This window comes from Typopeltis vanoorti, chromosome 7 (assembly GCF_054136105.1).
Source record: "Typopeltis vanoorti isolate ZY-2024b chromosome 7, IOZ_Tvanoo_1.0, whole genome shotgun sequence".
Lineage (NCBI taxonomy): Eukaryota > Metazoa > Arthropoda > Arachnida > Uropygi > Thelyphonidae > Typopeltis > Typopeltis vanoorti.
The window spans coordinates 25,760,832-25,778,326 of NC_143555.1; the positions used below are offsets into that span (position 1 = coordinate 25,760,832).

At 35.6% G+C, this 17,495-nt stretch overlaps 1 protein-coding gene across 1 annotated transcript in view; it reads right to left on the minus strand.

Annotated features, from left to right (window-relative positions):
- The window catches only part of ash1 (histone-lysine N-methyltransferase ash1), a 585,771-nt gene that overhangs the window by 165,096 nt on the left and 403,180 nt on the right, over positions 1-17,495 (minus strand). The window contains exons 19-20 of the mRNA XM_090395574.1: positions 15,062-15,153; positions 5,490-5,576 (exon numbers count right to left, since the gene is read on the minus strand). Coding sequence (XP_090251700.1) covers positions 5,490-5,576; positions 15,062-15,153 — 179 coding nt within the window. The remainder of the gene's footprint in view (positions 1-5,489; positions 5,577-15,061; positions 15,154-17,495) is intronic.

A 17,495-nucleotide genomic window follows, 5' to 3' on the forward strand; every position in this document is an offset into this window, starting at 1 on the left:
AAGAGAACCTTCTGTGGGACCATAGGCACAAATGAGTCTCATTGTCCAGTTCCCTATTCTGATATTTGCCCACATCACTCTACTTGAGACTGCCTTCCATTCAAGAAGATTAGCCTCGTATTTAGTGTAGAATACAATGGCTAATCCTTCTTTTCCTTGATTGTCATTGGCTGAATATAACATTTTGTATTTACTGCTCAGAAAGATCTCACCAGTTTTTGTCTTTTTTGTTTCAGTCACTCCTATTATGTCGATCTGGTACTTATCTAATTCCTCAGCTAGCTCCATTTCTTTGCCATTCAGGCTTCTTATGTTGATAGTACCGATCTTTAACTCTGGTTATGTTGAATTGGGGTGTTTTTTCAGATTTGTTCCAGTAGCTGACTTTTCGCATTTCACCCTAGTTCCCTGGTGAAAACAATGGGGGCCTTGTTTAACCGGACGACGCCCCAGCTGGCATGAAATTTTCTCATGTCGTACCATCATTTTGTAATTTGGTTTAAGCCGATAAGAATTACAATTTGGTCAGCTAAATCCAAAATTGCCAGCCCATCCTCGTTCGTTCAGTATCCAGGTAGATACCCAACAGGGTGCACCACGAGAAGGTGACGATTGGACATTAGGTCAGAAGCTCTGGTTGGTTCTCCGCATTCCTTTAAAGGCGATGCGGAGGTCTCCTCTCAGTTATACAGCTTTGACCCTTAAGCACCCCCTACAAGACAGTGTTCGAACCAATTTTAACTTATGGAACTGAGAGCTGGGTTAGAAATAAAACAAAGACTAGAGACCACAGATATGAGAGCCCTGAGAAAGATTAGGGTGTGAAAAGATGACATCAATGGAAATATTATATTAAAAATTAGGATATTAAGAAAGAACTTAACATTTTTGCATCCAAGATGTATAAGAAGAGATAATCTTCAGTGGTATAGTCACTTAAACAGAATGGGAGAGGGAAGATTAGCAAAACAAGTGTTCTCTACCAGGTTAGCCAGAAAAAGACCCAGATGAAGATCAAGATATGGGTAAATTGATACAGTAAAAAGCACCTTAGAAGACAGAAATATAAGATCTGATAATGTTGGAGTCTTGACAAACTGCAGACTGATTTGGAGGAAAATTGTTGATAGGAAGTCAGTAATGATATAAGTTCTTCATGTAGTAATATCATAATATCCTGTATACCCTTTGAGGGTTTATGTCAGGAATTTGATGATGATGATGATCTCATGCAATTTGTCTGTCAGTGCTTCCTGTCATGACGACTGCAAGTTCAAATTAACTGAACAAACAGCTGCATCTGCAGTCTCATTTCTTTTAATTCCAATGTAGGTGGGAATCCAACATAACGAAACATCAAAATTAAAGCTGTACATTTTGTTCTAAAACCTCACAAATCACTGGATGTGAATAATACAAAGAGGAGATAAGCTGTTAAGTTCTCACAGAATCTGTATAAATCATACGTTTTTCATAGAAGTTTCTTTTAATGTGCAGAAGTGGAAGCTGCACGGCAAGTATCCAGTCAAATTCCAATCAAGTGGGATTTGGCTGGATATAATAAAGGCAGGAAACACAGCAGCATAACCAACAGAGAACACCTTGGGATATCAGTATAGATAGGCAAGAATTCAGAGCAGGCTGCACTGTACAATAAATAACTGCAGGTAGACAGATGACAGACTATGAGATTTTTATAGTTGACATGGCGAATGGTTGCAAGATGAAGTGCAAATCCACCATTGAAATATGTTGGTAATGTTTGGTGCTGGTAACATTGTCAATATTTCCACACCTAAGGGATACATGGCAGTCCGCTGTGTGTAATACCAGGCAATGTATAGAAAAAATATCAGCCCGTGTTGGATGTTTTGGAACAAACTTTATTTTTAGCACTTAGTAAAGAGATAACTTTCCTTCCATGTGACAGAGCAAGTTGGTTTGCTTTAACAAGAGGACTGAATGGGTGATATGGAAGGAAAGTTATCTCTGTAGAGGATAGGGAGTAAAGGATGCTCAATGCTCGTTTGCACTTTTACCTAAGGTGACAAATGTGTATAAGGAATGTAAGTTTTCTGTCAAAGATGCAGCCCAAGAACCTGACCTCTTGTTCTACTGAAATAATACTTTGTCCCAATCTTAAATCAGGATCTGGGAGAAGAATATGTTTCCAGCAGAAGTGTACACGAATATTTTCTTCTGCTGAAAACCTCAACTCACTACTAACAATCCATAAAGAGACATGACTGACTGCTTTTCAAAGTAGTCTTTCAATTATCCTCATGATGTGGGAGTCTCAAAGTCATCGACAACAGAGCACTGCCTATTGTGGAGGAAGCTGTTTAGTGAATGGATTAACTTTCATAGTAAAGAGTGTCATATTTAAGACAGAGCCCTTAAGAGCACCCTCTTTGTGATGATATGGCCAAGGAAATGTGCTTTCCACTTGGACTTTGAAGACTTAGCTGGACAGAAAGTGTCCCTGAGATGAAGATTAAAGAGATCTTTTAATACGCCCTATCTTGAGGATGTGACAAAGGCTTTTTCCATGTCAAAGAAGAGTGAAACCAGATCTTCTTCTTTCAGGAAAGCAACTCTTAGACATGTTTCTAAACAGACCAAACAGTCCAATGCTGCGATTTCTTGAAAGCCACATTTCCATGTAGGAAAGAAGTTCATTGATTTCTAAATACTAGAGAAGCCTGTCCTTCACCATTTTCACCAGTATCATACAAAGACAGCTGGTCAGAGCAATAGGTCTATAACTGTTTCCTTGTGTTGGATTCGTTCTTGGTTTTGGGATGGCAGTCACAATAGAGTTATGCCAAGAATCCAGAAATCCTCTGTAAGTGTTTCTGTTGTATAGTAAGGGAAGGAGATCCAGAGAACATAATGGAAGAAGTTTTATCATCTTATAATGGATGTAATGAGACCTCAGTGTACCAGGATGAGAGAGTAATAATGCTCTTTTTAGTATTGAAACAAGGAAGACCAAGATATAAGTGAACTGATATGGTAAAAGTGCCTTAGAAGATAGAAATACAAGATCTCACAATGTTAGAGTCTTGACAGGTAACAAACTGATTTCAAGGAAAATTGTAGATAGATAGATAGATAGATAGGAGGTTAATAATGATGTAAATGTTTCGTGTAGTACTATCATATCCTATATACACCCCCCCCACCTTGAGGGTATACATGTCAGGAATTTGATGATGGTGTACTGGAATGAGAGAGTAACAATGCTCTTTTTAGTTTCCCTCTAAATGAATGGCTGTTTTCAAGCCATTTGTAGAAAACTTTATGCAGAAGGAGCTTAATAGCACTGATATTTTGGCAGAATTAACAACAGTTCATACTTAATAATTCCCCATTCCTTAGCCTTTGTAGATATCAATTTCTGAAAGGATGAGGGCTTATCTTTGACTAGCTTTTGTTTTGTTTGTCATTTGAGTTTTATAAGTATTAATAGCCACTGTACATCTCTTCTTTAAGAAAGGGATAATCTGACACATGGAAGAGAATAATCCTTTTTTTTGGTGAAAGTATCTGGAAGTTTTTTTTTGTAGTACTCTTGCCATGCTTTTTTTGAAAAGTGAATTCTCACTTAGCATGATTATTTTAGGAGTTGTTTCGGGAGTAAAACCATAATAGCTTGGATTAATGTGCTGAAAAGAAGCATCCATAATCATATAGTTCAGGAATGTTGAATTTATTGGATGGTGGTATCAACATATGGTACTGAGCCCCTTTTGATGTTTTCTTAACTGCTTCCTTCCTCTCTACAATACAGATGGTATCAGATGTTCCTTCTCACCTTACATTTTTATTTTGTTATCTATTTTCATCCTTAACCTGGCATGCTCAACAGTAGGTAGAGTTGATGCACTTAGTTTCTTTTGCAGAGTAAGATTCATTATCATCCTCTTTACTGCTACACTAGGATTGAACCATGACAGGTAGTTTGGACATCCCCATATTTGACATATAAAGTGTCTTGATGGATCAGGGATCCAGATATACATATCAGATATCCTGCTTTTGCATGTGTTAGAATTTTAGTTGGAACCAGACTGCCATGCTTACATGGCAGTCTGGTTCTAGGATACAGCTCATATCTGTCACACTTTGATCTTTAAGCTCTGAAACATATTCCTTCATCTTGATCATCAAGGTGATCTTATTCCAATATCACTTATCTAGAAAAAAGATATGATATAATACTTCTACAATAATATCACTGATGGCTCAGCAAAAAATTAAGCAAGTTTGAGCGTGGTTAGTAGTTGGAAGGAGGTCAATCGTTCGATGCTGTTGGCACACTCACCCTCGATGAGTCTTTGGACTCCCTGGAGGTGTCTAATAATAATATTTTTCAGATATCCTGCCAATCTATATAAACTCCTTTTAAATAAAGGTGGATGTTATTTTCCCTATTGGACTTTCTCCTTTTTCACAGACAATGAAAAAGAATGGCATAATTATGTGCAACAGACATATTCTGTTTCTTATTTCTGTTATCAGATAATGTATCTGCATTTGGCAGTTGCCTCACAATAGCTCATAAAAATGTAACAATGAAGGATTCATGATCAATGGGTTTTTGGTCAGATCCAAAAATATCCATATACCATGGAGACATACATGAATGCTCACCATCTAAAAAACAATAAATGTGGTCAAAAGTGGAATGTCAGGGTTTTCCATGGATGCTGCACCAACACCACAGCAAGCTTTCGACTCTATTCTGGGAACATGGGAAAAGGAGACCTACCATAACAGTACTGACTCCTGTGTGCAAGCCCATTAGCTGAATGATCCTGAATAGGGCCCATCCAGGACTGTCCTTGCTGAAGCAGAGACTAAAACAGTACAGACATGCTGTGCAATGCAACTGCCCAACAAATTTAATAAATAAAATTTTATTTAATAAAAATAAATTGTCAGCCTGGTTGGGATATCTGCTCACCAATCAATGCACTGTGAGCTTGATCCTGCCATGAGTATAGATGTTGTGAGTGCCTTTAGATGGGAAATAAATTTCATCAGCCAATGTGAGATCACCACTCTGTTTACTCAAGGCCTGAATTGGTTTGGTGAAGTTCAATGTTTGGTTCTAGAGCAGGGTTTCCAAACCAGATGAAAAATTAATATATAATACAAAAAAAAAAAAATCTTTTATACACCCATGGTACTAATGTGCTATAGGTTAATTTAAAAACTATTTGTGGATGGGAGCCACATAAAAAATAAGCAAATAAATAATTATAAATTTAACATATTTAAGTTTTTAAGATAGTTATAGCTTAGTTACAGTTTTAATATCCTTTTTTTTTACATGGTGTTTATAGTAAAAGATATAACCAAAAAAAAAAAAAAAAAAGTGATAACGAAAATTTTAAGATGAAGTTCATTAGCTTTCTTCATAATATTAAAATGCATAGCACTTTCTGATTCCTTAAACATCAGAACAGTATAATTCCACTTACCTTTGAGAGTTCTCGTGGATTGCACTGCTCACATGCATAATTCTCAACATTTCCATCAACTTTTACACAGTCACAGTGCTGCCATACCTAGTAATGCAACAAATGTTGAACATATTTTCTTATAAATAATATGCATCACTTTAACAACTTAAAATGAAAAGAAAAGAAACAACAAAGGAGGATAAGTGTATTGTAAATCAAGAAATACAATGAAATCTGATTAGCATGAAGAGACCAAAAGATATGAAGAATCATCAAATTCCGGATTATGTTACAAATTCCGAAAATATCATGAAAGAGCTATATGAAAAGTTTCTACCATAACCAACTTCCATATCAGCAGATTTTATGTTATACAGTTCGATAACAGCGCCCTCTAACGACATAATGTCCAAACAAGGTATAAAGCACTATACTATGTATTGCTGGTTTCTTTAACAACCTCTGCGTTAAATTATGTGCCATATAACGAAATATACTTAAATACACTCAAATAGCTTTATTAGATAGCATTTGTGTGTGTAAAACAGTTTAACATGTTCGCTGCCATTCTGTTTAACATGTTCGCTGCCAACTATGAGTATACTCGTAGCTGGTATATGAGCCACACAAGCCAGCTATGAGTATACTCATATGACGCTTACCGCCGGCAACAAGGTTACCCATACTGACCTTGAAGAAGTTAAAATGCTTGGCTTGTGGAGCTAGCAGCAAAACTGTGTATACTCATAGATGGAATATGCTCTGCACAAGCCAACTATGAGTATACACATGTCAATTACCGCCGGCAACAAGATTACTGTACTGACCTTGAAGAAGTAAAATTACTTGGCGTACGGGAACAAACTACCAAAGTAGCGTGGCAGCGAACGTATTAAATGACCATATCACTAAGATTAGCTTCTCTTACACATTTTTGAATGCTAACAAAGTTAAGCTCCTTCATAATATCTTCAATTTTTATCATGGTTCTGCCACTAATGCAATCTATTCACACTCGAAATTTTAGTCAGAATTCTCATATTTGTGGTCTTCTGTCTTTGATAAGTGTTTCATTTCTAATCCAGCTTTCAGATCAATAAGTTAAAACTGGTTTGATTGCTGTCTTGTACAAAGGTAGTTTAATCTTCTTCTTCTACTACGCATTATTCCCGCTTCCCATGCAGGGTCTGCGTGTTACTTTTTAGATGCGACTTCTTGATAGTACTACTCCCAACCGACCCGTCGCCTGGTCTGCCGCTGGGGGGGGGATATATTTTTGACTGTAGAGGCGTATGTTCATGGGGCCGGTTTGCCTGTTTGCGGGATGAAAAATGTCAGATAAACTGGCAGAAAAAACCCTACTGACTGCGCCCAAGACCAGCTAACTTGGCTATGCCTGAGGAAGATCCTCAAATTCCTCACGTCTACAACGGGAATCAAACCTGGGACACTCCTTCCCCAGGCATATGGTTGCGAAGCGCAAAGCCACTAGGCTAACCGCGCGGTCGTACAAAGCTAGTTTAATGTTTTAACTAATTTAATTCCATATACATTTATTCACCTGACTACCTGCTACAGCACCTTTTATAAATCAGTTATAATTCCCTAAAAATTGTGCCTAAATAGCTGAAATATTTTACCTGTTCTATAGGTTTGACACCCTGGATACAGGTGATGTTTTCAGTATCCCTTGTTTCTTTTCATAGTCTGGGTCTTTATATTATTGATCTTCATACAAAATTTATTACATTTTATATCCCCAATTTAGCTATAAAGCTTAATGCCACTTTCCTTCATTATGTAGCCTATATAGATGATGAATAATACTTGAGATAATGTGTATCCCTGTGTCACACTTGATTCCATATAAACCATCTTTGGTGCTACCTTCAATTATAACTGCCAAATCATATGAGGATTGTTTGAAAAGTCTGGTAAAAAAATAAGTTAAATACATTTTTTTGGAAAAAATCACCTTTATTTCTCAACATAGTCTCCATCGAGGTCTATACATTTGGTCCAACGAGTTTCCAAATTTTTTATCCTATTTAAAAATTAGGATTTGTCAAATTCTGCAAAATAGTCATTGACAGCCTTGATGACATCCTTATTCAAAGAAAATTTTTTCCCACGAAGCCAAATTTTTAAGTTTGGGAACACAAAAAAGTCACATGGCGCAAAGTCCGAAGAATACAGTGGATATAGAACCAATTCAAATTTCAATTCGTGCAATTTTGCCATCGAGACTGCCAATGTGTGGGACGGTGCATTGTCTTGATGAAAGAGCACTTTTTTTGGTGTGCCAATCTTGGCCGTTTTTTTTTTTCTTCAGTTCTTCTTTTAAACGGTCCAACAATGATGCATAATAGACTCCTGTTATTGTCTTATCATTTTCCAAACAGTCTATCACGTTAATTCCTTGGGAATCCCCCCCCCCCCAAAAAAATGTGGCCAACACCTTAACAGCTGAAAAATGGTCTTCACTTTTTACAGTGCTCTTTCATCAGGCATTGTCCACTGTTTTAACTGCTGCTTGGACTCAGGTATGTAGTGGTGGATCCAAGTTTCATCTACAGTCACATATCGACACAAAAAATCCTACGAATTGCGATTAAACATTGCCAAACACTGCATTGAATTGTGCTTTTTAATCCACAGTCAACAATCACAGCACCCATCACGCACACAGCTTTTTCATGTGCAACTTTTCGTGCAGGATATTATACAGCCATTCAGGTGAGATGCCTACAATCTCAACAATCTCATGCACTTTCATTCGACAGGCTTCCAAAACGATACCATGGATTTTGTCAATCATTTCCTCCGTAGTGACTTCAGTCAGGTGTCCAGAGCACGTTTCATCTTCAATGGACTTACGACCACGTTTAAACTCATTTATCCAAAAATAAATAGTCTTTTATGCTGATGCAGAGTCCCCATGAACTGCATCGGACTAGTCTAACTAGTAGACGGTCTCCATGACCGTCCATTGATTCAAATAAAAATGTTTTATCACTAAATGAAACTAATTTTTCTTTATTTTTATGAAAATTGTGAACACGGTCATTTTAAATGTTTGCCAAACGAGAACTACACGTCGCACGTGGCTAAATTTTTGCCAGGGGTCATGAAAAAGATGATATGTGCTGACACTGGCATGAATGAATGAAATTGTCGCCGTATATTGGAATTTTACCAAACTTTTGAAACAACTCTCGTATTTCAATGAATTCATATTTAGCAATGAGAAATTTGGTATAAAATTTTAGAATCAATTATTTTACTGACGTCTTTTTCCTCCCCAACGTGTCATGAATTTTTCCAGCATTTTCCCCATATATCTTAAATTTATTTTGATAATTTCATCTATGAAAGGTGGAAAAGCTGCAGCACAGTAGCACTGTAAATGGGCAAAGAATTGTGTGTGGGTGTTGGGCAAATGATAATACATTTTACTGTGTAGAGATTTTAGCAATCTATGCACATTGAGATTTGTATGATTTGTATTAATAACCAGCTTTTTATGTGTATGTTTAATCCTGCCCTGCAAGAGGATGCAAAATCTCAGTGCCTGATGTGGCACTGATATGCTATAGTGTCACATTTGGGCAAAGTGACACACTTTGTGACAGAGGTGTGACATTGCCACACCTCTGTCAAACACACAGTGTATCTTACAATGCAGAAGGCATATCCATATAGTCTCAAGACACTATGAATCAACTAATTCATTAATTACAGTTTTTAAAAATGGGAGCCTGTTCCCAGAATAACTAGATGGCTGCATGATCACATTTTTCACTATTAAATAAATAAAAAGGAGACAGCAGAAGCAGAAGGCTTTCAAAATACACATACAGTGATATCTCTTTCTGATATTGTTTAATTAATATTCTGCATCATCATGTTCTGAACTCCACATGAATGGCAAACTAGATTTATATCACCAATTATGGTTTTTTTGCAACATTCATTAAGAATATTACATCTTTGGATTTTGGATTGGACGTGTATATTATCTCCACATGGAGATAATATACACATCCAATCCCTCCCAAGCAAAAAACACTGCAACACAAGAATTTCAAATCTAGTTCCATGAAAGTGTTAGTTGTTTATGACATTTTCGAAGTTTTTTATTTGGCATCACAGAATAATCTGAAAGAATAATTAATTATATTGATCTTAAATTTTAAAAGTGCACAGATGAAAAATACATATCTACACAACCAAAGGTACTGAGGAACTGTTTCTTAACTGAAACAAAAGATTCATGCTTAAAAATGAAAAAAAATTAGGATATTCTATGAATGCATCTGGAAGTGTTTCAAGAGAGATGAAATATCTGTAACATATCATTCAAAAAATATTTATGAAACATAAAATTGGAATTCCATTAAAAAAACAACAACAGAAACAAAAATGTCACGTCAAAAAAGAATAGTAGTTAAAATAAACCAACAAGACAGCTAAGCTTAACTTAATTTATATTAGGAGGGTCTGAAAATTTCTCAGCCTCGACCATATGCCATAGATGGCAACACTATTGGCACAATTTTTTTTTTTATATAAGTTGGTACATCTGTCATAAGCATCCGTGCGAAATTGCAAGTCATTCTATCAAGTATTTTGTATTATATAGCTGTCTAAAGCAAAAGTGTTGCCTGTATCCCTTGAAATGGATAAAATTGATAAAAATGGATATATCACCTGATTATAAAATTCTTTCTAAAAGACAGTTTAACGCCAAAAGAAATTCGTTCGAAGTTCATAAAAGTTTATGGGCACACTTCTCCTTAGTTTTTGACAATTAAGAAATAGGCTGCCTTAAACCCAGCTGTACCAGCTTTGAAGATGATCCACGTTAAGGATGTCCAAAAAGTGTAACAACACCGAGCAATCATTGATCAAGTGCACAACATGATACTGAATGACCGGCGAGTCAGTCAAAGTGCGTGAAATTGCTGAGACTATAGGCATTTCAAAATATATTTAGCAGGATATATTTTGAATGAAGAATTGCAAATGAAAAAGCTTTGCGCAAGATGTGCACACTCTTGTGAGAGTGAGCGCACCACTGTGAGCGAGTGCACACTTTGCGCACTCGCTCACAGCAGATCAAAAAAGCACTTCCATGAAAATCTCTGAATAGAGCTTGGAGCGTTTTAATAAGAATAAAACAGATTTTGTGCATCGATTTATTACTATGGATGAGACTTGGATTCACCATTACACAGCAGAATCCAAACAGTAGTCAAAACAGTGGACAGAAGCAGGTTGTTCAGCACCAAAGAAGACAAGGTCAGTTCCATCAGCAGGAAAGGTCAAGTCATTTGTGTTTTGGGATGCTAAAGGCATTTTGTTTATCAATTATCTTGAAAAGGGTAAAACAATAACCGAGGAATATTATTACAATCTTTTAACCAGACTAGATGAAAAAATTGTGAGAAAAGACCCGGTTTGCAGAAGAAAAAAATCATCTTTCATCAGGACATGCCTGTTCACAAAGGTGTTTTAGCAATGGGAAAATCAAGGGATCTGCACTATGAATTGTTGGAACATCCACCCTATTCCCAAGATTTGGCTCCTCTGACTTCTATCTCTTCCCAAAACAAAAACTCTTCCTCGTAGGTCAGCGTTTTTCTTCAGATCAAGAGGTGATTGCAGCTGTAGAGGGGTATTTTGCAGATCTTACTGAGAACCACTACGGAGACGTGATAATGGCACTGGAACATTGCTGGAATAAATGTATTAGCCTTAAGGGAGATTATGTTGTAAAATAAAGATAATTTTGAAATTATAAATTCGTTTTTTTCATTGTTAGGCTGAGAACTTTTCAGACTACCCTTGTATATCCAGTGCACAGAGTATTCCACTCATTTTTTTTTTTAGTGAACAAACACAGTTAAAAAATTCTTAGAATCTTGTTACAAGTAACTTGACAGAATCTGATACTTCATTTCAAGAAAATGTGATGGTTTTTACATGCATTCTTTTTACTCAATAAAAATAATGAATGTTATGCTAACTGCATAATTGATTCTAAATGCCAATTATCCACTTATACTAATTAGATAACTGCATCTGTATCTGCATAAGGAATCAGAAGAAATGTTATAGTGGTGATACAATAAAACTGAACAATTGAAGAAGGAGTAAAGGATTTTCTTTCTTTCTTTTTTTCTTTTCTTTATGATAGGGTAAAAATTGTATTAACAAATAAATAGAAAATTTTTGTTTTGCCCTTAAGCATAACTAGATGAGTTTATCTATTTTAATTTCCTGAATTTAAACCCCACATCAATACAATTACATAAAATTTTATTGGAAATGTAGGTCACATAAACATGTGAATTTACTTCAATTTCAAAACACTTTTCTTTATACCTGACATCAATGTTTTCTTTAAGGAATAACAAAAATCATAATGGAGGTTCACATGCCAGGGTAACAAAGCTTCATATATCTTTTGCCACTGCCAGAAGCACCCAGGTTAGGATGAATGCAGAAAGCAAATGAGACATTTTATTTTATTATTTTAAAGTTTTTTTTTTTTTTTTTTTTGGAATTCTGCCAAACCATTTTTAACCACATAATAGCAGCTGGGTCAATCAGAATTATGGCTGTAGCATTTAAGCCAACATGTTTTGATATCCAGCAGATATGAATGTTCTGCAGAGCAATTTTTCAACTCTGCTGTCCCAGTCATATATAAAGCAGCAACATTTCTAGAATGCAGTTGATTATACATTAAAAGTACTATCACTGTGAAGTCACTAAAAAGTTCCATTCATTGTGATTGAAGTATCCCAAATACAAAGTTACATCAAGACAAGATTCCATCATATAAATTTTATGATGCCAGAATAGAGGGATACTTATTTCTGAAGTATGGCACAATAGTCTAAAAAATTAAGCCATGGTGCGGCTATAAATTTTTATCAGCATTTCCATTAGTTAGTAAACGCATGCAAAATTAATGCTCGCACTCTGAGAACAAAATGCTAAATTTTACCGAAGTTGTTGAAATGTAATGGTCTTCATTCCTTGTCCTCCCCCCCAGAGGGTACAACCTGGAAGTCAAGCTAAAAGATCTCAGTTGCAATCTAGAAAGATTCACCCTGCTGAGAAGATCATTCAACTCTGCTCAGGATCAACAGATAAAAGACTGAATTGGGTCACGAGAATATGATAACACAACTCTAGGTTCATTAGTAAATTTGTCTTCTTCCAGAGAAATCTGGCTTAAGCAAGATTTCTATGAGAAGTGTGTTGCCAGTTCAACTATGAAGAAATACTAGGTAAACCGAAGTAAAAATCATTTGCACAGTTTATATACTTCTTCCGCATCAATAATTTTGATGGATATCTACCCTGTAATCATTATTTTAAACCTATGCACATCTGTTGCAACTTATATATGAAGTGACCATGTTCAGACTTGATGTTTGTTTCACAGATTTTAACATAACCATCAGTACAAACAGGCACAAAATCAAAATATTCATTTCTATGAGCTTGAGAACGCTGCTGTAAACAGGAGGGGTGAAAGATCTGTGTACCATGCACAGAGGAAAACTACAAGCTGGTAATGCATTTACTTTCATCTACACAATGTTGTCAACCCTTTCAATGTCTATAGCTTCTCACAGAACTTTCATTTGCAAACTAAAGGGTCCTAGGGTGTGATGAGTGTTGTACTGATTCTGACACTGTGGCCAGAATATAGTTGGTCAAATGAGAGGATCTGGCAAGAATTTTATTTTCTCAGCATACCCCAGGAGGCAGTTGTTGCCGTCAAATCGACAAAGATAGTTCCAATTGCCTTAGAGTACAGACCAGGCATCACAAGTTTCAAAAATGCTCCATTTCCAATTCTGGCTTGATAGTGAATAGTTTAGCCATTACGCTCTCAGTCTCTAACAGAAACATAGACTTGGGATCCATAATTAAGTTTTGATCTAATAGTGCTCTGTAAACTCAAAGCAAAGAACATCAGTTCAGCACCATTGCTTTAATGCACTTATCTCATAACAGACTTTGAGCAAGGGAATTGAGTTTCTTATCAAACAAGAACACAAAAAACTTGGCTTCTGGTGCAACAGGGAGCAATGCTTATTTACTCTGGGCTACAGATAAGAATGATAACCAGATCAGCAAGAAAAATGCAAACAAAACAGTCTTCTGCTGTGAAAATACTAACCCATTTTTGCATGCAGATATTTTGAAAGATGTTGAAGAGCTTACTGCAGCTGTCTTTCTATGACCAATGAAAGAGAGAAGATGGTAGTGACCTCAAGGCATTACTCAAAACTATGAATAATGCTGTCTCACTGTGGTCATTATTCTCTGAGAGTATTACTCACAGTTGTGATTTGGTGAGGGGAAGTTATTCAATGGTTGACTACTTTGGTAGCAACGTGTTTTAAATTTAAGACAAAGCCTTAGAGACAAACTCTCCTATTGGCATTATAGCCAAATTAGTATGCTTTCTACCTAGATTTGAATTATTTAGCTGGTGAGAAAGTTTTTAATAAACAGAGAAATATGCCCCCACAAGATAAAATGGTCTATTCACTGTCTACAAAAGCAACACCATGTTGGAGCTTTCTAAATACAATAGAAATCTATAAATTAAAGATGCCAAGAAATTATATTCTTGGTTTAATCCTTCATCCAAGTGTAAGCAAACAAAGTTTGCACCTGAAGTAATTTCAGAACTGAGCAACTTGTATATAGAATCTAATGACTTCACATCATTTGCCTTAGTATCCCATAATGCAAAGCACATATCCCTATGGACATGTATAATGCTATGCATTATGGGAAGAGTCACTACCCAGACCAGTTTTAACCTTTATTGGGGTCCTAAAATCATTTCAGGAGCAAAATTTGCTTGCTTACACTTGGATAAAGGATTAAACCAAGAATATAATTTCTTGGCATCTTTAATTTATGGTATAACCATGTGGAAAAACTTCCAACATCTATCTCTATTCCAGAGTACTTTAATAATAGTAAATCTTTCCCACCATCACCTTAGGATGGGTTCAGCCCTCCTAATGAGGGATTATGTATGTATTTTATGACTGTAGACCCATGTGCATGTTCTGAGAGGCAAAAAAAAACAAAACAAAACAAAAAAAAAAAAGTTACCTGGTGAAAAAAACCCTCTACCTCCATATGAGACCGGCTAACTCACCTTTACTCAAAAGAGACCAGAAAAAGGATCCTCATGTCAACGACATGAATCAAACCCAGGTCTTTCCAACCAAAGGGCTTCATCTATACCGACTGAGCTACGGAGGCTCTCTATTTTATTTGTACACATAAACAAACAAAACTTTGTTCACTATTATGTTAGCAGTAATGATAAAAATCTTTTCAAGTTGATATGGTGTTAACCACTATGAACAAATGAGGACCTCAGCCCCTTCTTAGAAAATCTGAGGTATATAAAACTAAGTTGGATGCCACGTAATTGACCATTAAACAGTTGTATATATTAATGAAATGGTCACTTTCACAAGCATTATTATTCTTGTGAAAATTTAAAACAAAAAATTTTAAATATATAAAACTCTACTTACAAAGCATTTCTCACACTGTATCATCAAACCTTCATCTTTATATATATTACAAATGCAGCGGATTACTTCCTCATCCTCATCTGTTTTGCTATCTGTAAAAAAAAAAAATTCATCTTTTAAATCCCACTATCATTAAATTCCTGATAATTCCACTATCATTAAATTCCCTCATTTGTTTTGCTATCTGTAAAAAAAAAAATTCATCTTTTAAATCCCACTATCATTAAATTCCTGATATGTACCCTTGGAGGGGGAAGGAGGGGTAGATAATTATGATAGTACTACATGAAAAAAAAGTTACATACACCATTACTAATGGTAAATAATTCCCCTCCAAATTAAACTGATCTTCAAGATTCCAATATTATCAGATCTTATATTTCTGTCTTTTAAGCCACTTTTTGTTTTAAATTTTCACAAGAATAATAATGCTTGTGAAAGTGACCATTTCATTGCCGTATCAATCCATTGGCATCTTCCTCTGGTTCATTTTCTTGCCAACCTGACAAAGAACACTTAGTTTCCGAATCTTTCCTTTCCCATTCTGTTTAAGTGGTATGGTCACTTACCAAATGAGATTAGCTCTACCAACACATTCCTGAATGCAAAGAATGGCAAGTCATTTCCTAATATCCTCATTTTTAATGTGATACTGCCATTGATGCCATCTATTCACTCCACTAACCATTCTCAGAACTCTCATATCAGAGGTCTCCAGTCTTTGATCAAGAATTTTATTTCTAATTCAGCTCTCAGATCCATAAGTTAAAACTGGTTTAAACACCATCTTATATACAGCCAATTTAGTGTTTTGACTAATTTCTTTCATATTCCATATAAACTTTTTCAACTGACTTATACCACAAAAGGTTTACTAATTCTGTTTTACTAATTTAACCTGGAAATTGTCTATTTCCAGATTTAATTTACTATCTTCACTGCCAGTAAAACATTTTGGCTATTTACAGCTGAAATGTTTTACTTCTTAGGTTCGCATTCAGGATACAATTGGTATTTTCATTGTCTGTCTTTTTATGGCCGATTTTCATAGCAAATTAATTACAATAGTTATTCAATTTAGTCAGGAGATCTTGCAGACCTGTACTAGATTTATTCAAAAGTATAACATCATCTGCATAAAGTAAAGAGCTAAGATTAACATATCCAATTAGCATATCAGATTTAATACCACTTTCCTTCAAAATGTGATCCATATTGATAATGAATAACACAATGAATAATGTGCACCCTTGTCGCATACCTGATTTTACCTCAGTCTTCCTGTACATCATTCAACTGTAACTACTGACTTACAGCTCAGAGACTGTGCATTGCTTGATATAATGCCCCATTTATGCCATATAACTGTAGCACTCTGAAGAGTTTTCCTCCTGTCACCTTGTTATATGCCCAAAATATCTCAAATATTTATCTTAAAGTAAAAATCTGATCCTGACAGCCTCTATTTACACAGAATCCAGCTTGATCTTCACCAAGCTTCCCTTCTCCAATTTTTCTTAGTTGTTTCTCAAGTATGTTTGCATAAATCTTACTGAGTTTTACACAGTGGTATGCTTGCTTACATTTTTTTTTTGTATTCTCTAAGAGCACAGCTGACTTACTTGTCAGAAACTTTTGATATGCTTTCTCCTTTTTTTCCTTCACTGTGTCTTTAACTTCCACAGTCCCAACCATGGAGTTCTGATTTTTCTATCCTACAGTCAATCTCACACATGCCTCTCTGGCTAAATCAATCAATGTTTTATTCAGGATTTGCCACTAAATCCCCAAAGTTTGGTTCGTGTTTTCAAATTCTTTCATTTTTTCTACAAAGATGTTTGTGCATTTCGGTCTACAGTTCACCTCTGAAAGCTGCTCAAACATGATTCATTTTAAAACTTTCTTACACACTCTTCTTTTCAATGTGAAATTCAGTTTCATCCTGGTGAAAACTAAATAGTGATCACTTCCTATTTCAAATCCTCTGTATACTCTTGTCCTTAACCTGTCAGAAAATACTGTTGTCAGCTATAACATAGTGAATGAGACTTTTCTGATTTCTTGCATCTTCACTCGATGTGAATTTGTGCATATTTTTATGTTGGACATGGTGTCAGTAATAACAAATTCATGGACTGAACAGAAATCCAGCAGGTGTTTACCTATCTTTGTGCTTTTCTCCAAATTGTCTCAAAATATTTCCTACTCTGGTGTTTAAATCTCCAACAAGGACCAACTTTTCCTTTTTCATTGAGCCAGCTAATGTCTCAAAAAATTCATCCATTTTCTCATTGGTAAAATCTTCTGGGACCATAAGCACAAATAAGTCGCATTGTCCAGTTCCCCTCTGATATTTGTCCACATAACTCTAATCTACCCATTCCTGAATTCTCTTTTTGACCTACTTTTTCAGTACATTTACCATGATTGCCGA